Below are 24,060 nucleotides of genomic sequence, written 5' to 3'. Positions count from 1 at the left end.
TTGTATGCTGATTTGGAATAGCTTGTATGCTGATTTGGAATAGCTTGTATGCTGATTTGGAATAGCTTGTATGCTGATCTGGTGTAGCTGATTTGGTATAGCTTGTATGCTGATTTGGTATAGCTTGTATGCTGATTTGGAATAGCTTGTATGCTGATCTGGTATAGCTTGTATGCTGATCTGGTATAGCTTGTATGCTGATCTGGTATAGCTTGTATGCTGATTTGGAATAGCTTGTATGCTGATCTGGTATAGCTTGTAGGCTGATTTGGAATAGCTTGTATGCTGATCTGGTATAGCTTGTATGCTGATTTGGTATAGCTTGTATGCTGATTTGGAATAGCTTGTATGCTGATCTGGTGTAGCTGATTCGGTATAGCTAGTATGCTGATTTGGTATAGCTTGTATGCTGATTTGGAATAGCTTGTATGCTGATCTGGTATAGCTTGTATGCTGATTTGGTATAGCTTGTAGGCTGATTTGGTATAGCTTGTATGCTGATTTGGAATAGCTTGTATGCTGATCTGGTATAGCTTGTATGCTGATCTGGTATAGCTTGTATGCTGATCTGGTGTAGCTTGTATGCTGATCTGGTATAGCTTGTATGCTGATTTGGAATAGCTTGTATGCTGATTTGGAATAGCTTGTATGCTGATCTGGTATAGCTTGTATGCTGATTTGGAATAGCTTGTATGCTGATTTGGAATAGCTTGTATGCTGATCTGGTATAGCTTGTATGCTGATTTGGAATAGCTTGTATGCTGATTTGGAATAGCTTGTATGCTGATCTGGTATAGCTTGTATGCTGATTCGGTATAGCTTGTATGCTGATTCGGTATAGCTAGTATGCTGATCTGGTATAGCTTGTATGCTGATTTGGAATAGCTTGTATGCTGATTTGGAATAGCTTGTATGCTGATTCGGTATAGCTTGTATGCTGATTCGGTATAGCTTGTATGCTGATTCGGTATAGCTAGTATGCTGATCTGGTATAGCTTGTATGCTGATTTGGAATAGCTTGTAGGCTGATTTGGAATAGCTTGTATGCTGATCTGGTATAGCTTGTATGCTGATTTGGAATAGCTTGTATGCTGATTTGGAATAGCTTGTATGCTGATTTGGAATAGCTTGTATGCTGATTTGGAATAGCTTGTATGCTGATTTGGAATAGCTTGTATGCTGATCTGGTGTAGCTGATTTGGAATAGCTTGTATGCTGATTTGGAATAGCTTGTATGCTGATTCGGTAAAGCTTGTATGCTGATTTGGAATAGCTTGTATGCTGATCTGGTGTAGCTGATTTGGTATAGCTTGTATGCTGATTTGGTATAGCTTGTATGCTGATTTGGTATAGATTGTATGCTGATCTGGTATAGCTTGTATGCTGATTTGGTATAGCTTGTATGCTGATTTGGAATAGCTTGTATGCTGATCTGGTATAGCTTGTATGCTGATCTGGTATAGCTTGTATGCTGATTCGGTATAGCTAGTATGCTGATCTGGTATAGCTTGTATGCTGATTTGGAATAGCTTGTATGCTGATTTGGAATAGCTTGTATGCTGATTTGGAATAGCTTGTATGCTGATCTGGTGTAGCTGATTTGGTATAGCTTGTATGCTGATTTGGTATAGCTTGTATGCTGATTTGGAATAGCTTGTATGCTGATCTGGTATAGCTTGTATGCTGATCTGGTATAGCTTGTATGCTGATCTGGTATAGCTTGTATGCTGATTTGGAATAGCTTGTATGCTGATTTGGTATAGCTTGTATGCTGATTTGGTATAGATTGTATGCTGATCTGGTATAGCTTGTATGCTGATTTGGTATAGCTTGTATGCTGATTTGGAATAGCTTGTATGCTGATCTGGTATAGCTTGTATGCTGATCTGGTATAGCTTGTATGCTGATTCGGTATAGCTAGTATGCTGATCTGGTATAGCTTGTATGCTGATTTGGAATAGCTTGTATGCTGATTTGGAATAGCTTGTATGCTGATTTGGAATAGCTTGTATGCTGATCTGGTGTAGCTGATTTGGTATAGCTTGTATGCTGATTTGGTATAGCTTGTATGCTGATTTGGAATAGCTTGTATGCTGATCTGGTATAGCTTGTATGCTGATCTGGTATAGCTTGTATGCTGATCTGGTATAGCTTGTATGCTGATTTGGAATAGCTTGTATGCTGATCTGGTATAGCTTGTAGGCTGATTTGGAATAGCTTGTATGCTGATCTGGTATAGCTTGTATGCTGATTTGGTATAGCTTGTATGCTGATTTGGAATAGCTTGTATGCTGATCTGGTGTAGCTGATTCGGTATAGCTTGTATGCTGATTCGGTATAGCTAGTATGCTGATTTGGTATAGCTTGTATGCTGATCTGGTATAGCTTGTATGCTGATCTGGTATAGCTTGTATGCTGATCTGGTGTAGCTTGTATGCTGATCTGGTATAGCTTGTATGCTGATTTGGAATAGCTTGTATGCTGATTTGGAATAGCTTGTATGCTGATTTGGAATAGCTTGTATGCTGATCTGGTATAGCTTGTATGCTGATTTGGAATAGCTTGTATGCTGATTTGGAATAGCTTGTATGCTGATCTGGTATAGCTTGTATGCTGATTCGGTATAGCTAGTATGCTGATCTGGTATAGCTTGTATGCTGATTTGGAATAGCTTGTATGCTGATTTGGAATAGCTTGTATGCTGATCTGGTATAGCTTGTATGCTGATTCGGTATAGCTAGTATGCTGATCTGGTATAGCTTGTATGCTGATTTGGAATAGCTTGTATGCTGATTTGGAATAGCTTGTATGCTGATTTGGAATAGCTTGTATGCTGATCTGGTATAGCTTGTATGCTGATTCGGTATAGCTTGTATGCTGATTCGGTATAGCTTGTATGCTGATTCGGTATAGCTAGTATGCTGATCTGGTATAGCTTGTATGCTGATCTGGTATAGCTTGTATGCTGATTTGGAATAGCTTGTATGCTGATTTGGAATAGCTTGTATGCTGATTTGGAATAGCTTGTATGCTGATTTGGAATAGCTTGTATGCTGATCTGGTATAGCTTGTATGCTGATTTGGAATAGCTTGTATGCTGATTTGGAATAGCTTGTATGCTGATTTGGAATAGCTTGTATGCTGATTTGGAATAGCTTGTATGCTGATTTGGAATAGCTTGTATGCTGATTTGGAATAGCTTGTATGCTGATCTGGTATAGCTTGTATGCTGATCTGGTATAGCTTGTATGCTGATTTGGAATAGCTTGTATGCTGATTTGGAATAGCTTGTATGCTGATTTGGAATAGCTTGTATGCTGATCTGGTATAGCTTGTATGCTGATTCGGTATAGCTTGTATGCTGATTCGGTATAGCTTGTATGCTGATTCGGTATAGCTTGTATGCTGATTTGGAATAGCTTGTATGCTGATCTGGTATAGCTTGTATGCTGATTCAGGATAGCTTGTATGCTGATTCGGTATAGCTTGTATGCTGATTCGGTATAGCTAGTATGCTGATCTGGTATAGCTTGTATGCTGATCTGGTATAGCTTGTATGCTGATCTGGTATAGCTTGTATGCTGATTTGGAATAGCTTGTATGCTGATCTGGTATAGCTTGTATGCTGATCTGGTATAGCTTGTATGCTGATCTGGTATAGCTTGTATGCTGTTTGGAATAGCTTGTATGCTGATTTGGAATAGCTTGTATGCTGATCTGGTATAGCTTGTATGCTGATCTGGTATAGCTTGTATGCTGATTTGGAGTAGATTGTATGCTGATTTGGAATAGCTTGTATGCTGATCTGGTGTAGCTGATTTGGTATAGCTTGTATGCTGATCTGGTATAGCTTGTATGCTGATCTGGTATAGCTTGTATGCTGATCTGGTATAGCTTGTATGCTGATTTGGAATAGCTTGTATGCTGATTTGGAATAGCTTGTAGGCTGATTTGGAATAGCTTGTATGCTGATCTGGTATAGCTTGTATGCTGATCTGGTATAGCTTGTATGCTGATCTGGTATAGCTTGTATGCTGATTTGGAATAGCTTGTATGCTGATTTGGAATAGCTTGTATGCTGATTTGGAGTAGCTTGTATGCTGATTTGGAATAGCTTGTATGCTGATCTGGTGTAGCTTGTATGCTGATCTGGTATAGCTTGTATGCTGATTTGGAATAGCTTGTATGCTGATTTGGAATAGCTTGTATGCTGATTTGGAATAGCTTGTATGCTGATTTGGAGTAGCTTGTATGCTGATTTGGAATAGCTTGTATGCTGATCTGGTATAGCTTGTATGCTGATTCGGTATAGCTTGTATGCTGATTCGGTATAGCTTGTATGCTGATTCGGTATAGCTTGTATGCTGATTTGGAATAGCTTGTATGCTGATCTGTTATAGCTTGTATGCTGATTCGGTATAGCTTGTATGCTGATCTGGTGTAGCTTGTATGCTGATTTGGAATAGCTTGTATGCTGATTTGGAATAGCTTGTATGCTGATTTGGTATAGCTTGTATGCTGATCTGGTGTAGCTGATTTGGTATAGCTTGTATGCTGATCTGGTATAGCTTGTATGCTGATCTGGTATAGCTTGTATGCTGATTTGGTATAGCTTGTATGCTGATTTGGAATAGCTTGTATGCTGATTTGGAATAGCTTGTATGCTGATTTGGAATAGCTTGTATGCTGATTTGGAATAGCTTGTATGCTGATTTGGAATAGCTTGTATGCTGATTTGGAATAGCTTGTATGCTGATCTGGTGTAGCTGATTTGGAATAGCTTGTATACTGATTTGGAGTAGATTGTATGCTGATCTGGTATAGCTTGTATGCTGATTCGGTAAAGCTTGTATGCTGATTTGGAATAGCTTGTATGCTGATCTGGTGTAGCTGATTTGGTATAGCTTGTATGCTGATTTGGTATAGCTTGTATGCTAATTTGGAATAGATTGTATGCTGATCTGGTATAGCTGATTTGGTATAGCTTGTATGCTGATCTGGTGTAGCTGATTTGGTATAGCTTGTATGCTGATTTGGTATAGCTTGTATGCTGATTTGGTATAGATTGTATGCTGATCTGGTATAGCTTGTATGCTGATTTGGTATAGCTTGTATGCTGATTTGGTATAGATTGTATGCTGATCTGGTATAGCTTGTATGCTGATTCGGTATAGCTAGTATGCTGATCTGGTATAGCTTGTATGCTGATTCGGTATAGCTTGTATGCTGATTTGGAATAGCTTGTATGCTGATTTGGAATAGCTTGTATGCTGATTTGGTATAGCTTGTATGCTGATTTGGAATAGCTTGTATGCTGATCTGGTATAGCTTGTATGCTGATTTGGTATAGCTTGTATGCTGATTTGGTATAGCTTGTATGCTGATTCGGTATAGCTTGTATGCTGATTTGGAATAGCTTGTATGCTGATTTGGAATAGCTTGTATGCTGATTTGGAATAGCTTGTATGCTGATTTGGAATAGCTTGTATGCTGATCTGGTATAGCTTGTATGCTGATTTGGAATAGCTTGTATGCTGATTTGGAATAGCTTGTATGCTGATTTGGAATAGCTTGTATGCTGATCTGGTGTAGCTGATTTGGTATAGCTTGTATGCTGATTTGGTATAGCTTGTATGCTGATTTGGAATAGCTTGTATGCTGATTTGGAATAGCTTGTATGCTTATCTGGTATAGCTTGTATGCTGATTCGGTATAGCTTGTATGCTGATCTGGTATAGCTTGTATGCTGATTTGGAATAGCTTGTATGCTGATTTGGAATAGCTTGTATGCTGATCTGGTATAGCTTGTATGCTGATTCGGTATAGCTTGTATGCTGATTCGGTATAGCTAGTATGCTGATCTGGTATAGCTTGTATGCTGATTTGGAATAGCTTGTATGCTGATTTGGAATAGCTTGTATGCTGATTTGGAATAGCTTGTATGCTGATTTGGAATAGCTTGTATGCTGATCTGGTGTAGCTGATTTGGAATAGCTTGTATACTGATTTGGAGTAGATTGTATGCTGATCTGGTATAGCTTGTATGCTGATTCGGTAAAGCTTGTATGCTGATTTGGAATAGCTTGTATGCTGATCTGGTGTAGCTGATTTGGTATAGCTTGTATGCTGATTTGGTATAGCTTGTATGCTAATTTGGAATAGATTGTATGCTGATCTGGTATAGCTGATTTGGTATAGCTTGTATGCTGATCTGGTGTAGCTGATTTGGTATAGCTTGTATGCTGATTTGGTATAGCTTGTATGCTGATTTGGTATAGATTGTATGCTGATCTGGTATAGCTTGTATGCTGATTTGGTATAGCTTGTATGCTGATTTGGTATAGATTGTATGCTGATCTGGTATAGCTTGTATGCTGATTCGGTATAGCTAGTATGCTGATCTGGTATAGCTTGTATGCTGATTCGGTATAGCTTGTATGCTGATTTGGAATAGCTTGTATGCTGATTTGGAATAGCTTGTATGCTGATTTGGTATAGCTTGTATGCTGATTTGGAATAGCTTGTATGCTGATCTGGTATAGCTTGTATGCTGATTTGGTATAGCTTGTATGCTGATTTGGTATAGCTTGTATGCTGATTCGGTATAGCTTGTATGCTGATTTGGAATAGCTTGTATGCTGATTTGGAATAGCTTGTATGCTGATTTGGAATAGCTTGTATGCTGATTTGGAATAGCTTGTATGCTGATCTGGTATAGCTTGTATGCTGATTTGGAATAGCTTGTATGCTGATTTGGAATAGCTTGTATGCTGATTTGGAATAGCTTGTATGCTGATCTGGTGTAGCTGATTTGGTATAGCTTGTATGCTGATTTGGTATAGCTTGTATGCTGATTTGGAATAGCTTGTATGCTGATTTGGAATAGCTTGTATGCTGATCTGGTATAGCTTGTATGCTGATTCGGTATAGCTTGTATGCTGATCTGGTATAGCTTGTATGCTGATTTGGAATAGCTTGTATGCTGATTTGGAATAGCTTGTATGCTGATCTGGTATAGCTTGTATGCTGATTCGGTATAGCTTGTATGCTGATTCGGTATAGCTAGTATGCTGATCTGGTATAGCTTGTATGCTGATTTGGAATAGCTTGTATGCTGATTTGGAATAGCTTGTATGCTGATTTGGAATAGCTTGTATGCTGATTTGGAATAGCTTGTATGCTGATCTGGTATAGCTTGTATGCTGAGTCGGTATAGCTTGTATGCTGATCTGGTATAGCTTGTATGCTGATCTGGTATAGCTTGTATGCTGATCTGGTATAGCTTGTATGCTGATTTGGAATAGCTTGTATGCTGATTTGGAATAGCTTGTATGCTGATTCGGTATAGCTTGTATGCTGATTCGGTATAGCTAGTATGCTGATCTGGTATAGCTTGTATGCTGATCTGGTATAGCTTGTATGCTGATTTGGAATAGCTTGTATGCTGATTTGGAATAGCTTGTATGCTGATTTGGAATAGCTTGTATGCTGATCTGGTGTAGCTGATTTGGTATAGCTTGTATGCTGATTTGGTATAGCTTGTATGCTGATTTGGAATAGCTTGTATGCTGATTTGGAATAGCTTGTATGCTTATCTGGTATAGCTTGTATGCTGATTTGGAATAGCTTGTATGCTGATTTGGAATAGCTTGTATGCTGATCTGGTGTAGCTGATTTGGTATAGCTTGTATGCTGATTTGGTATAGCTTGTATGCTGATTTGGAATAGCTTGTATGCTGATTTGGAATAGCTTGTATGCTGATTTGGAATAGCTTGTATGCTGATTTGGAATAGCTTGTATGCTGATTTGGAATAGCTTGTATGCTGATTTGGAATAGCTTGTATGCTGATCTGGTATAGCTTGTATGCTGATTTGGAATAGCTTGTATGCTGATTTGGAATAGCTTGTATGCTGATTTGGAATAGCTTGTATGCTGATCTGGTATAGCTTGTATGCTGATTCGGTATAGCTTGTATGCTGATTCGGTATAGCTTGTATGCTGATTTGGAATAGCTTGTATGCTGATCTGGTATAGCTTGTATGCTGATTTGGAATAGCTTGTATGCTGATTCGGTATAGCTAGTATGCTGATCTGGTATAGTTTGTATGCTGATCTGGTATAGCTTGTATGCTGATTTGGAATAGCTTGTATGCTGATTTGGAATAGCTTGTATGCTGATTCGGTATAGCTTGTATGCTGATTCGGTATAGCTAGTATGCTGATCTGGTATAGCTTGTATGCTGATCTGGTATAGCTTGTATGCTGATTTGGTATAGCTTGTATGCTGATCTGGTATAGCTTGTATGCTGATTTGGAATAGCTTGTATGCTGATTTGGAATAGCTTGTATGCTGATTCGGTATAGCTTGTATGCTGATTCGGTATAGCTAGTATGCTGATCTGGTATAGCTTGTATGCTGATCTGGTATAGCTTGTATGCTGATCTGGTATAGCTTGTATGCTGATTTGGAATAGCTTGTATGCTGATTTGGAATAGCTTGTATGCTGATTTGGAATAGCTTGTAGGCTGATTTGGAATAGCTTGTATGCTGATCTGGTATAGCTTGTATGCTGATCTGGTATAGCTTGTATGCTGATTTGGTATAGCTTGTATGCTGATTCGGTATAGCTAGTATGCTGATCTGGTATAGCTTGTATGCTGATCTGGTATAGCTTGTATGCTGATCTGGTATAGCTTGTATGCTGATTTGGAATAGCTTGTAGGCTGATTTGGAATAGCTTGTAGGCTGATTTGGAATAGCTTGTATGCTGATCTGGTATAGCTTGTATGCTGATTCGGTATAGCTTGTATGCTGATTCGGTATAGCTTGTATGCTGATTCGGTATAGCTTGTATGCTGATTTGGAATAGCTTGTATGCTGATCTGGTATAGCTTGTATGCTGATCTGGTATAGCTTGTATGCTGATTCGGTATAGCTTGTATGCTGATTCGGTATAGCTTGTATGCTGATTCCGTATAGCTAGTATGCTGATCTGGTATAGCTTGTATGCTGATCTGGTATAGCTTGTATGCTGATTTGGAATAGCTTGTATGCTGATTTGGAATAGCTTGTATGCTGATTCGGTATAGCTTGTATGCTGATTCGGTATAGCTTGTATGCTGATCTGGTATAGCTTGTATGCTGATCTGGTATAGCTTGTATGCTGATTTGGAATAGCTTGTATGCTGATTTGGAATAGCTTGTATGCTGATTTGGAATAGCTTGTATGCTGATTTGGAATAGCTTGTATGCTGATTTGGAATAGCTTGTATGCTGATCTGGTATAGCTTGTTTGCTGATTTGGGAAATTCCATGGATCAGTTAGAGGTGTACTTTCCAGAGCACAGAAGCTGAAGCTTGTTGGCAGCCTTCCAGAGACACATGCATTTATTTACAAGCCTGATTCAGCGCTGGTCAGTGTCAGGGAAAGTTCTGCCTTATTTATCTATAGATGCATCCCTTCTGTGTCTCAATATTACGTATAGGCCCCATTTACACTTAATCAGTTGCTCTCTGTTATAACTGTAAGGACAGCTGATTTTCAAAGTAATGCCCATGTTTCCCAATGGCTCAGTTCACACTATATGCGTTTCAAGAAGATTTTTCATAATGCACTGCTATGGAGAAAAAAAAAGTGTACCAACTGATTAAGTGTAAATAGGGCCTAAATGTTTTTCTACAGTAAGGGCCTGTTTCCACTAGTGTTGTGGATGCGAGACGATTGCCTGATCGCCTCGCAGGTACTTCCAGTTGTCTTACATACAACTGCATGCGGCGTCCCGTCGGCGACTATGGGGAATTGGATGCATGCTGCAGAAAACTGCAGCATGTTATCCATAAATTCCCCTGCATCACAAAGTGCTGTATCGCGTAGGTTAATTTGCGTCAATGGCAACTACTACATTGATGTGAATTGATTGCAGTTTCTTTTCCTTGCGATGCGGATCGGTTTCCACATAGCAACACATCTAGTGGAAACGGTCCCTAATTGTTCATAGTTAATGTATTATCCTGATTTCATGGATGAGCGGTTACATGCAAGCAGTCAGACATGGTGCAAACTTGTCGTGTATAGCGGTGTTCTCCAACCCTGACTTGTCGTGTATAGCGGTGTTCTCCAACCCTGTTCTGAAGGCCCACCAACACTGCATGTTTTGTATACATCCACAGAGGTAGTTAATCAGCTCTGCTGAGACACTAATTACCTCACCTGTGAATGTTTGTGGTTTTCTGCAAAACATGTACTGTTGGTGGGCTTTGAGGACAGGGTTGGGGAACTATGTTGTAAAGGAACGAAGCCTGACATAAATTTGGACACTGGTGGCTGCTCTTATGCCTGTCTGGTAATTTTGGTGGTGAGCGCTGCAGAATAGTGCACTCTGTGTTTAAAAAAACAAGTAACAAACACGATGGAGGCTGGCACTTCCAAAAGTATACAGCTCTTTATTGAAGCATCAATAAAAATGGCCAAGCGGCGACAGCCCGCTGTTTCAGGTGTTTAGCCTTTCCTCAAGCCGTTACAACCATATCAACATTAACACACAAGTGACCCTTATATAGTGAACACTCAATCCATTAACCAATAGATTTAAAATGACAACAGCCAATCGGCTTACCAGCATCTCTGATCGGAACTGAGTGAGGACTGCCATCATAATATGTAAATCCCTCTACAGCGGGATACAGAAGCCACACAGCGTCTCACGCCTGCAGAGTTACGCCCATCTCTTTTCATTCGCCCAACTGCGCCTTGTGGTAAAGCAAGCTGGCGACGTCAGTGTGGAGCGCTACAGCAGCCAATCATAGAGCGTCTCCACAATGCCTAGCGGGCCGTAACACTATTCAAGCAGCCAAAAGAGGACAAAATGACGAGCGCAGCCCCGCCCTCCAAGGCGGAGGCAAGCACACGTCATATGTAAACAAAGCCTCGCTGCTCCAGTCAAAATCAACAATTACGCTGTATGTGCGTTACCACAGCAACCCTCCTGCATGGATAAATACAGACACTTACAACACGCTCATTAGGCAAAAGAAGAAGAGGAATACCTCACTCATCCCCTCAGATGTCAGCAAGCCGAAAGTTCTGTGAAAGAGCACAAATAACAATAAGAACATGCATAGTATCCCACACAAAGGATTATATACAAAAACCTAATTCATATTCCCTGTTTAAACCCCATTCACCTAATACTCCCAATCTTCTTATCCACCCTGCTTCCCTTCTAAGTAGCGTTTTCAACCTACTATGTCTACCCCTCCAAGAGGCTGGGACCCCATCAATTATCTGCACTTTCAACTGAGAAACACTGATTCATTTCTACAAAATGGAATGACACTGCCTGTTTTCTATCCCTATTCCTGATAGCACTCTTATGAGAGCAAATTCTATCTCTCACCTTTTGGGTGGTCATTCCTATATATCCTAAACTACAGGGGCATTTTAGATAATAAACAACATAACTTGATTCACAAGAATAGAAGTCCCTAATCTTATATCTAGTGCCCTTGGAGGGATGTCTAAATTCAGTACCCTTGATAATATGTCCACAAAGGTGACATCCTAAGCATGGAAAAGTCCCCATTTTTCTATTCGGTTCAAGCACTTCAGGGGCATGGTGAAAAACCTTGTCCCTCGCTGTAGGGGCCCTTTTGAAGGAAATCAGGGGAGGGTATCTGAATTCTAGTATGGTAGGAAAAGCCTGACTCAATTGATGCCAGTGACGCCTGATAACCTTTCCAATCTCAGCACTACAAGTATTATATGTAGGAAGGCGAAACTGTTTGTTCACTATTTTCTTAGGAATTGTCTCCTGTTTAAGAACCTGCTGTGGATATCCTCTTTGTCTAAATTTAACTTTCATATCAGTTAGTCGTTGTCCTAACTGGTCAGGGGCAGTCACTATCCTATTGAGTCTGGAGAATTGTCCCTTAGGGATAGCATCCTTAATATGTGTAGGATGAAAACTATCATAATGTAAAAGAGAGTTGCGGTAAGTACTTTTTGTGTGGAGGTCAGAAGTCAAAGCATTATCTTTTTTACTAATGGTAGTATCTAAAAAAGTCACCTGTTCGCTATCTGTATGACTTGTCAGTTTTATCTCACTGCAGCATTGGGACAAATAAACCAGGAACTCATCAAGGGTCGAATGTGGCCCTGCCCATACACAGAAAATATCGTTGAAACAGATGACTAGAATACACAAAGGCCTCCTCAGAGGCCCATGTAGAGATTAGCATACGACGGGGCCACTTTCGACCCCATCGCTGTACCCCGTAACTGCAGGGAAAAATCACCCTTAAATGAGAATTAGTTACATCGTAGTACCACATTCAATAGCTCCAGGGCAAACAGTCGCTGGTCATTAGAAAGGTCAGATCGTGTCATCAGGAAGCCTCTACACCCCCATCATGTGGGATAGAGGTGTGGAGACTCTCCACATCAAGCGTCACCAGCAGGAGATCCTCCCCCACTACATCAAGGTCCCTGATTTTTTTAAGGAACATATCTGTATCCTTAATATAAGAATCCAGTGTCACCACCAGAGGCTGTAATAACCTATCAAGAAACTGCACCACAGGAACAAAAATCGAACCTGTGCCTGCCACAATTGGTCTCCCCGGTGGACGGCATGGGTTCTTATGTATCTTAGGTAACGTATAAAACTTAGGTGTCACTGGATTTTCCTGCATTAAAAATCTCTCAATATTCTCATGAATAATTCCCCTAGACCTGGCTTTTTCCACAATGCTTTTAATTTTCTTTTGTATAGAATACACAGGATGGGCGGAACTCTGCAGGCGTGAGACGCTGTGTGGCTTCTGTATCACGCTGTAGAGGGATTTACATATTATGATGGCAGTCCTCACTCAATTCCGATCAGAGATTCTGGTAAGCCGATTGGCTGTTGTCATTTTAAATCTATTGGTTAATGGATTGAGTGTTCACTATATAAGGGTCACTTGTATGTTAATGTTGATATGGTTGTAACGGCTTGAGGAAGGGCTAAACACCTGAAACAGCGGGCTGTCACCGCTTGGCCATTTTTATTGATTTTTATTGATATTTTAGTGATACACGTATAAGTACAGTGGTTTGCAAAAGTATTCGGCCCCCTTGAAGTTTTCCACATTTTGTCATATTACTGCCACAAACATGAATCAATTTTATTGGAATTCCACGTGAAAGACCAATGCTCTCCTTATTTTGCAAACCACTGTAGATAAATACTAGTTCTACTTGCATAACCGATGCATTGCACTGTCCACGTTATGATTCCTGTGAATTTTATAAAGGAAAAGCAGAAAATCCTATTCTAAAACCGTTTCCATCTTGGTTTGAATGAAGCTAATCCTGACATCATTTCCTCTTTCTTTTTTTTTTTTTCTAAATTTGTTAAAGAGGAGCTGTTAGGTATAAGGTCTCAGAGAAAATAAACACATATATCAGTAGCTAAAGATTGGCTGTACTTACATTACATATGCATTTCACTGTCCACGTTTGGATTTCACAGAATTTGTATATAGTATATGCAGAGATAGATGCTCCTGACAGCTCATGGCAGGCTCCATGTTTTTCTGTCAAATGTGTCGTCATGTCCTGCCTGCTTCCTGATCACAGATAAGCTCCTACTTGAACAAAACAGTGTGCAGTGAATATTAATGAGCCATGAGGCTAGGAACAAAAGCTGACTCCTGCAGTGTACTCTGCCCGAGATTTATCAGTGCTACGCGATTACAAGCTGCTGTAACGTCTCATTAGCAGCCGAGGGGAGAGCCCCAGAATGCTTTGCAGTATGGTATGCGGCTTGCGTCTTCTTAAGAATAACAGACTTGCTGATAAGCACACATCAAAGGTAACTGAGATTTTTATCTTCACTAATTGCTTTTGGGCTTCCTTGTAAACTGTTTAACACAGGAGAATAGAGGTTTAAATTAGCTTCTGCAGCCTGACAGTTACTCTTTAAAGGAAAGGTTCAGGGAAACCTGTAAAAAAATAAAAATCCCTATCCACTTACCTGGGGCTTCCTCCAGCCCATGGCAGGCAGGAGGTGCCCTCGCCGCCGCTCCAGAGGCTTCCGGTCGTCTTCGGTGGCCGACCCGACCTGGCCAGGCCGGCTGCCAGGTCGGGCTCTTCTGCGCTCCAAGGACGGGCTCTTCTGCGTCCCACGCGGGCGCGCTGACGTCATCGGACGTCCTCCGGGCTGTACTGCGCAGGCGCAGTAGTTCTGCGCATGCGCAGTACAGCCCGGAGGACGTCCGATGACGTCAGCGCGCCCGCGTGGGACGCAGAAGAGCCCGTCCTTGGAGCGCAGAAGAGCCCGACCTGGCAGCCGGCCTGGCCAGGTCGGGTCGGCCACCGAAGACGACCGGAAGCCTCTGGAGCGGCGGCGAGGGCACCTCCTGCCTGCCACGGGCTGGAGGAAGCCCCAGGTAAGTGGATAGGGATTTTTATTTTTTTACAGGTTTCCCTGAACCTTCCCTTTAATGTATTCTTTACCCGCCCTCCTCCCAGAGTCTTCGGACACTCCCACTGAGATCTATACTAGGAAGTGCGCTGTCTTATGTCATTAGAAGGAGGGGGAAATAAAGGGAAGAGGAGGAATATATTATGGATAAAAATACCCCCAGCATGCAACTGTTTTGCCAGCAGATGGCAATTAAAGGGCCAGTGTTCCTAACGTATGTGATAACTTTAAATCATAACAGCAGAAAAAGTTTTGAATGCAGGATTAGCATCTTTATCACGTAATACACACAGACCAGCTGCTGTTGAAATTTGATTTTTATGGTGACAATCCCACTTTAACCTCCTTGGCAAGCCGCGCAGGAGGTTTTCTCCGGCCCTGCTGGGCCGATTTGTTTAATTTTTTTCTTGCTGCACGCAGCTAGCACTTTGCTAGCTGCGTCAGCACACCGATCGCCGCCGCCCCGCGCACGATCGCCGCTAGCCGTCGCACTGTGCGCCCCCCCCAGACCCCATGCGCTGCCTGGCCAATCAGTGCCAGGCAGCGCCGAGGGGGAGTTCGGGACTCCGAATGACGTCCCGACGCCATGGCGATGGGGGAAGCCCTCCAGGAAATCCCGTTCTTTGAACGGAATTTCCTGATCGGAGATCGCCGAAGCAGCGGCTATCAGCAGCGAGCCCTGGGCTCGCCTCATGATATAAAAAAAAAATAATAAAAAAAAAACTGCTGCGCTCCCTCCTGGCGGAATTTTTTATACCGCCAGGAGGGTTAATGGGAACTTCTACCTTTTTTTTTTTTTTTTAAATTTTGAAAAGATTACCTGAAGATCTTATGGTTTGTAAGTGCACGTACTCCAAAAAACAATATAATTTTAAAGGCCGTCACAGCCTCTCAGGCAGTGGCATAGCAATAGGGGATGCAGAGGTTGCGACTGCGCTGGGGCCCCTGGACTAGAGGGGCCCACTAGGGGGCCTCCTTCATCCATATTATTAGCTTTTCATTGGTGCTATTCTGGTAATGCAAACCTCTATATGTGCATTGCATTGTGGTAATCCTTAACAAACTGTTTTCATACTCTCACTTCAGCTGTTCATGGTAGGTTTTGGGGCTCCATATATATAGAGTGCTTGGGGCCCCATGTAAAACTCTCACTGGGTCCCCAAGCTCCTTAGTTATGCCCAGGGCTGTGGAGTCTGAGTCGAGGAGTTAGGAGTAAGAGCAATTTTGGGTACCTATAGTCAGAATCAGTGAGTTCAATTAACTTCGGAGGCGGATGATTTTTTAACCAAATCCATAGCTTTTGTAAAAATTAGACTAAGGAGTCGGAGTCGAGGAGTCGCAGCAATTTTGTACCTGGAGTCCGAGTCGGAGGTTTTATAAACTGAGCAGGCTTAGTCGGATGATTTATGTACCGATTCCACAGCCCTACTTGCGCTAATGGTCCCCTGAGAACCATGTGTGTAGACTAAAGGAACATATGTGATCAGTGATTTGGTCCTGTGGACCTTCTTGAAATAATTTTCTAAGTTCAGATTTAAAGCCAATTGTCTACATGGTCTTGCTAATGTTAGTATGATGGCTTTGGAAAGCAGATATTATTAGATAGAACAATCTGTTAATCTAATACTACGATTTTTAAATCATAACAGCATAGTACCTGATAAGGTCAATCTAACATGTAAAATGGTAATTACAAACACTTGTTTCTGGATGCCAATTTGCTTACCCCCCTTCCCTTTATTTCCCATATGTTCTCTCTATATAGATACACAATTACAGTGGCCACGCTAAAGTCATTGTGCAGCTGGTAACCAATGGCAAAGATGTCCGCCTACATGCTCACAGCCTGGTGGGGAGGCATTGTGAAGACGGCGTGTGCACTATAAGCTTGGGGCCTAAAGATATGGTCGTTGGGTAAGTTTATGCTGCTGTTTTAGTGCCTATATACTGTTTGTGTTTTAGTTCCTAATGGGTTAATTGACAGAGAGCAGGAAGTAAGCGTACGTTTCAGCACACGCAGCTCGGATATTCCAAACCACAGCATGCTTCACAACATGTATGACATTATATTGAGGTTTACAGACACTGAAAAGACACTTCCTACACTAGATGACTAGCAACAGTGATATTCACACAACATCTTCCTGTGATGCTAGAAAGGCATTTGCATGCCGACGTTCAAAGCTGACACGATTATAAAATGATAAAGTAAAGTTTCAGTCTATGTACTTTTTAACCAGATTCACTTTGCTGCTGATTGTGATTTTTGACATTTAATATTTTGTGATGTGTAATTGTAGTAGCTGGCAGACATGACCGATCTATTAACATTTACATTAAAATGTGCAGGGAAGGCAATCCTATACCATACCTGCATATTAATACTCACCCCACCCCCTTAAAGAGACACTGAAGCGAAAAAAAAAATTATGATATTATGATTTGTATGTGTAGCACAGCTAAGAAATAAAACATTAAGATCAGATACATCAGTGTAATTGTTTCCAGTACAGGAAGAGTTAAGAAACTCCAGTTGTTATCTCTATGCAAAAAAGCCATTAATCTCTACGACTTTCAAAGTCCTGGAGAGGGCTGTTTTCTGACTTTTATTATCTCAACTGTAAGTTAACAGTTTTCTTTTTATCTGCCAGAGGAGAGGTCATTCGTTCACAGACTGCTCTGAAAGAATCATTTTGAATGCAGAGTGTTGTGTATTCTGCACATATTAGAGAATGATGCAATGTTAGAAAAAACACTATATACCTGAAAATAAAAATATGAGAATATTTTCTTTGCTGCTAATCTTCTAGTAATTATTCATAGTACATAACCAATTCATTATATCATATATTTTTTTCGCTTCAGTGTCTTTAACTACTACTATGTGATATGTGACAGAGTTACAGTGTGTGAGACCGCTTATGATGAATTTCTATTCTGTGTGTGTATATGTATGTACGGTACATGTATAATTAAAAATCATTCTTTCTTAAGGTGGCCACACACCATACAATTTTTTAAATATCTGTTCAATTCAAGAATAGCAATCAATTTTTCTGACCGATTGTAACAATTCAAAAATCTGACCAATGTACCACACACATGTTCAATTTTTCCCCAATCATGAACAAAATACGGTAATTAATAGCTCAGAAAAAATTGATTGGAACTGTACATTAACGCACTCCTGTCCGCGGATTTTGTAGCCCAGGAATCAATGAATCAGGCTATGGTGCCCGATCACTGATTCCTCTCCCCCGCAGAAAAAGCGACAGCTTCTCTCGGAAGCTTGGCCTTTTCTGACTCTATGTCCCTCTAAGCGTACATTGTACGCTTAGAGTGACGTCATGTAAACAAACTCAAGGTTGCCATCTTGTGGCCAAAGAGTAAAACTACATCTAAAAGTAAAAAAAAATTACACTACACAAATATTTCCCTAAATAAAACACTAAACACATAAAATGTTTAATAAAAAAAACCAAAAACATTACAATAATAAAAAAAAACCACATAAATATTTACCTAAGGGTCTAAACTATTTAAATATCTATGTAAAGATGAAATGTTTCTATATTTTTCTTTTTTTATAAGCTTGTAAATAGTGATGGATGCAAAACGGAAAAAATGCTCTTTTATTTCCAAATAAAATATTGTCGCCATACATTGTGATAGGGACATAATTTAAATGGTGAAATAACCGTGACAAATGGGCAATTACAATACGTGGGTTTTAATTATGGAGGCATGTATTATTTTAAAACTATAATGGCCGAAAACTGAGAAATAATGAATTTTTGTTTCCGTTTTTTTCTTATTCTTACTGTTAAAATGCATTTACAGTAAGATAGCTCTTAGCAAAATGTACCCCCCAAAGAAAGCCTAATTGGTGGCGGAAAAAACAAGATATAGATCAGTTTATTGTGATAAGTAGTGATAAAGTTATAGGCGAATGAATGGGAGGTGAACATTGTTTGGATGCATATAGTGAAAACGGCTGAGAGCTTAAGTGGTTAAGTAATTGACAATCTATCACACACCATACAATTCTTGATAAAGTTGGTCTGAAATTTCCAACATGTCCAAAAATCGGGGAAAAAAAACCTGGAAATTCGATCGGATTTATCAATGGAAAACAAAGAAAAGCTCTCAATTTTTCAGTACAACCGATTGAAATTATCCAGTTCGGCCTATCTGGACGAGCTTCCTCGTCCAGATAGGCACTGGTGCTGCCGCCGGTTGGTGCGCGCGATCGGGTGCGCCCCCGCGCGCTCTCCTGCCGCCCGCCGCTAGCCCCCCGATCAGTGAATGGGAATATAATTCCCATTCACCGATCTAACTTCCCCGCAGAAATACCGACGCTTTCTCTCCAGAGAGCGCGGTATTTCTGCCCCCAGGAAACTTCTCCCCAGCATTTTAGTTCCTGGATGCGAGATCGTTCGCATCCAGGACTTTTTTCACTGTGGCCATCTTGTGGCCAAATAGTAAACTGCACCAACATACATTTTTAATTAAAAAAAATATATTATTTTACATTTAAAATTTGCAGTTTCCCTCCCACACCAAAAATTACCCACATACACTTTTTTTTATTAAAAAATAAATAAAAAATACAATTAAAAAAAAACCAACAACATAAATAGTTACCCAAGGGTCTGAACTTTTTAAATATGCATGTCAAGAGAATATGTTATTATATTATTTAAAATTATAAGCTTATAAATAGTGATGGACGCAAATTGAAAAAATGCACCTTTATTTCTAAATGAAATATCGGCACCATAAATTGTGATAGGGACATCGTTTAAACGGTGTAATAACCGGGACAGATGGGCAAATAAAATACATGAGTTTTAATTATGGTAGCGTATATTAATTTCAAACTATAATGGCCAAAAACTGAGAAATAATGAACTTTTTTCATTTCTTTCTTAATCTTCCTGTTAAAATAGATTTAGAAAAAAATAATTCTTAGCAAAATGTACTACCCAAAGAAAGCCTAATTAGTGGCGGAAAAAACAAGATATAGATCAATTCATTGTGATAAGTAGCAATAAAGTTATAGGCGAATGAATGGGAGGTGAACGTTGCTCGGATGCATGAGATTTTCGGACTGCGGTGCTGAACCGGTTATCAAATTGGTGAAAAATTGGATCTTTTAATTGTATGGTGTGTGGGCACTTTAAGGCTTGGTTCACACAGAAATCTGTACATGTCCAGTCCAGTACTGTCTTGTCCTGTCAGTTATGCAGCAGTTTTCTATTAGTTTTACATGACTGGACCAGAAATCTACACCTTTTTATGTGTGAACTTACCCCTAGAAACGCATAAAAACTGACAGGACTGGATTGGGTCGGAAATGTACACCTTTTATGTGTGAACTCACCCCTAGAAATGCATACAAAACTGACTGGACTGGACAGGAAATGTACACCTTTTATGTGTGAACTCACCCCTAGAAATGCATACAAAACTGACTGGACTGGACAGGAAATGTACACCTTTTATGTGTGAACTCACCCCTAGAAACGCATACAAAACTGACAGGACTGGGCCGGACCAGAAACGTACACCTTTTATGTGTGTACCCACCCCTAGAAACATAAAAAACTGACAGGACTGGGCCGGAAATGAACATGTTTTATGGGTAAACACACCCCCGGAATTGCATACAAAACTGACAGGACTGGACAGGAAATGTACACCTTTTATGTGTGAACTCACCCCTAGAAACAAACTCATACAGTACATACAAAACTGATGCAAAACTGACAGGACTGGACATGTACACCTTTTACAGTACATGTGCCATCTATTTTCATTAGATTAGAAATGCTTACTGCTGTCAAAGATCGGGACTGATATCACAGGTTCCAGTCGCCTGGTGAAGCTTCCATTGCTATCAGGCAGGAAGGCAGAGAACATGAGTCGTACTACGCTTAGGTCTATGTCTTTTGATTGCTGATAGGCTGCTTGGCGAAAGATCTCTTTTTCACGCTCTGCAAAACAACATTTACATCAATTTTAAATTCACATCATTTAAAATCCACAGTCTAAAATCCATTTGTATTTGGACACTTCATGAAAGTAAGCCTGAGATGAATGGGAGAAAAGGATTCTTATGTACCTGGGGCTTCCTCCAGCCCCCATAGACTGTCAGCTCACTCGATGCCCTTCCGGTCCCATCCGCTGTGCTGCTATGAAGTTTGCAATCTGGTTGGGTTGTGGGCCACTATTCCAGGCTGTGTGCCTCTTCCAAAATGCTCCTGCGGCCAGGAGCGTTGTGTGGAAGCGCAGTTAGGGCTCGTTCACACTGAGCGTTTTTGCCCTTTTTTCAAGTGCAGGCGATTTTCAAAATCGCCCTAAAAATTGTGCATTGATTCCCTATGAGAGAGGTTAAATCTGAGCGGTTTGTTAACGATCCGCTCAGCAAAGCGGTGCCTGTACCATTTTTGAGGCGATTTTGCCTTAATGGAAGGTATAGGAAAAATGCAAACGCTCACAAAATCGCTTTGTGCAGCGATTGTGTTCGTATTTTTAAGAATAAATACTTTGTATTTATTTTTTTCCGGGTCAATGAGTTTACTTCCTGACTTGCGTCAGGGAGTGAATAGAAAAAAACGCTCTGGAAAAGCGATTTTAACAAAACCGCACCGCCCACCCAGGCGCCGGGAATCACAAAAAAAAATTGCGTCACAAAATGTAGAACGCTGACGCGATCGGAACGCAGTGTGAACAAGGCCTAACAGTCTTAATAGACTAGGCATGCATAGAACACTTGCGGGCATGGAAGCGTGCATGCGCAGTAAATCGGCAAATTAGCCAAGTCACTGACTTTACCAGGGCTGATGGTGGCCAAATAGCCTGTTACTGATCAGTGAATGACTGCTATACATAGTAGTTCCACTTTTGTTGTTTTCCACTTTTTACAGGAAGTAACTTTTACTATGTGCCGAGATCACTCTCTCTGGTGATGCAAATATTCTAATTGTGTCATTCGAATGCCTCTGAACCAAATAGTTTTCAGCAGAATCATCATTATACTATGCTTCTCTTTTTGCCTGTTGATTACAACAAACCATACTTCAGACATGAGCACTTTTTAACAAAAAAATTACTACTTTTACGTTGTTCTTTAGCCATTCAAAAGATGGCTCTAGAAACATGGCCTTGCCTAGCTTTGAGCAGAATGGATCGAGGATGCTTAGCCAGGATTTGCTCTGTTTATCATATATCGGTGATTTCAGTAAATATTGAGAAATTTGCCAAAAATGCTGCACCTCAGCTCAAGAAATGAACTACTAGCTGTATTTTGAATGCCAAATATACTAGAAATGTTTATTAGAAAATAACAGTAGGGGTATCTGCGTGTTATTGGTGTTTACATCATGTGATATGAACGCATTATATAACATGAAAATATGTTACCAAGGGCAAAGACCTCTAATTCTGTTTTGGGCAAAGTAAAGCATGCTGGACGATGCTTCACCACTTACCTATGTGACTTTCTCAGTTTCGTGAAGTTAAAATAAAACTCCAGCATTTATACGAATAGCTCATTCACTTATTCCAGGATCATAGGTGTGAATGCGCTAACCTGCAGTAAGCTGAATAACATGCTCAAAGTCTCTTACCCCATGATGAGTAGCACGTAATGCAGTCCAGTACACACAATTCATTACAGTCTACTCATCGCGCGTAAGGTTTTACACACTGAATTCTGCTTAACGCAGATATATATTGCATCTAATGAGGTTTCCAAATGCATTACAGGACGTGAGAAGTAGTCATAAGCTCATCTCGGGCTACATTCACACTGGGGGTGTTGCGGTATGTTCCCTTGGTATAACGCGAGGTGTGCTGTTTGGTACTGGAAAATATGTGTGTTTCCAGTTGCAGTGAAGTTTAACCCTCTCCCGAGCACCTAACACCGATTGGCGGTGCGAGAGTGGCGCTCTCAGGATTGCCTAATGTCAATTGGCTTCAAAGTCCTGAAGGCGGGTTAGCAGGGAATGTGCACTTGTTTACACTCATTCCCTGCGGGTAAACAAAGTGAGGCTCCATCATCAGCCTGCCAGCTGCAATTGGAGCTGGCAGGCTATAATGTAAAAAAAACCCTCAAAGCAAAATTTGTACAGCGCTGCGATCTAGCGTAGTGCTGTGCAGCGGATAGCCTTGTCACTTAACTGTCCCTCCTAATGGCTCACAATCTAATCCCTCTAATAGGCTGATGCCTGTAAATGTGTGTGTGTGTGTGTAGTGTATGGCTTGCAGTCTAGGGCCAAATTAAGGGGGAAGGGAGGGAATAAAAGAACGGTGGCATAGTGGTTAGCGCTCTTGCCTTGCATCGCTGGGTCCCCGGTTCAAATCCCAGCCAGGTTAACATCTGCAAGGAGTTTGTATGTTCTCCCCGTGTCTGTGTGGGTTTCCTCTGGGCACTCCGGTTTCCTCCCACATCCCAAAAAAACATACAGATAAGTTAATTGGCTTCCACCTAAATTGGCCCTAGACTACAATACACACACTACACAATACATACATAGACATAGGACTATGGTAGGAAGTAGATTGTGAGCTCCTTCGAGGGACAGTTAATGACAAGACTATATATACTATGCACAGACTATATATACTATGCACAGTGCTGCGGAAGATGTCGGTGCTATATAAATACTAAATAATAATAATAATAATAAATATATATATATATATATATATATATCAATTAATAAAAAAAATGTAATCGCAGCAGCAATCAGAAAACACCAAAATAATGCTCCTATTAGTGGGAAGAAAAGGAGGTAAAATAATTTGGGTGCCAAGCTGTATGGCCAAGCTATAAACTGTTAAAGTTGCGAAGTGCTGAATTGTAAAAACTGGCCTGGTCTCTAGGGGGGTTATAAACCTCTGGTCCTCAAGAGGTTACGTTTCATTAACTGTATGCTTGACTGTATGCCTCTCAAAGTGTGCATAATGCACTATACAACTCGACACCCCATTGTCCACTTGATCTAAAACAGGTTTGCTTTTCTACGATACCTTAAAGTGCCCACTAATAATACAGTCTTGATTGTACTTTCTTACCGCTTTTATGTAATATGAGAGACTACCTAAAGTACATTTAGTTTACCTTTCTATTGCATAGATTTGGTAAAATTGTACAATCAAAATTGTGTCAATAGTGGGCACCTTTTATAGCAGAAATGATCTGGCACATGGTCACGATTAGTTTTCAATCTTCTGATTAGTTGGTCGTGATCGTGTTATTATATGTTGCTTTTAGTTTCGCCTACACTTAGAACTGACTAGTCTTAAAAATCAATCACCCCTCTTGTCAGCACTGCTTGTATGTGATTTCTCTTACAAATGAAATGATGTAGGCGTAGTGGATCATCTCTACACCTTAGCTTCAAACAGAGGTGAGCAATGCAGGGGGGCCCTGAGCGCTGCCACCACTTGAGACCACCAATCGCAGGCTGCACCACAGGAGGCAGAGTGGGCAGCCATCCCCAGTGCCCTCTCCCTCCGAGAAACCACCCACCACTACTACCTGAATTAAATGCATAAACACATGGAAAGGCAATGCTAGTTCACC

At 40.7% G+C, this 24,060-nt stretch overlaps 1 protein-coding gene across 5 annotated transcripts in view; it reads left to right on the top strand.

The window, feature by feature from the left end:
• NFKB1 (nuclear factor kappa B subunit 1) overlaps nt 1-24,060 on the top strand; it is a 188,573-nt gene that overhangs the window by 113,950 nt on the left and 50,563 nt on the right. For all 5 annotated transcript variants that reach the window (XM_068231566.1, XM_068231574.1, XM_068231591.1 and 2 more), the window contains one exon: nt 16,234-16,382. In XM_068231566.1, coding sequence (XP_068087667.1) covers nt 16,234-16,382 — 149 coding nt within the window. The remainder of the gene's footprint in view (nt 1-16,233; nt 16,383-24,060) is intronic.

The sequence above is a fragment of the Hyperolius riggenbachi genome, chromosome 1 (genome assembly GCF_040937935.1).
Source record: "Hyperolius riggenbachi isolate aHypRig1 chromosome 1, aHypRig1.pri, whole genome shotgun sequence".
NCBI classification, from domain to species: Eukaryota; Metazoa; Chordata; class Amphibia; order Anura; family Hyperoliidae; genus Hyperolius; species Hyperolius riggenbachi.
This window is presented reverse-complemented; position numbering and strand designations above follow the sequence as displayed.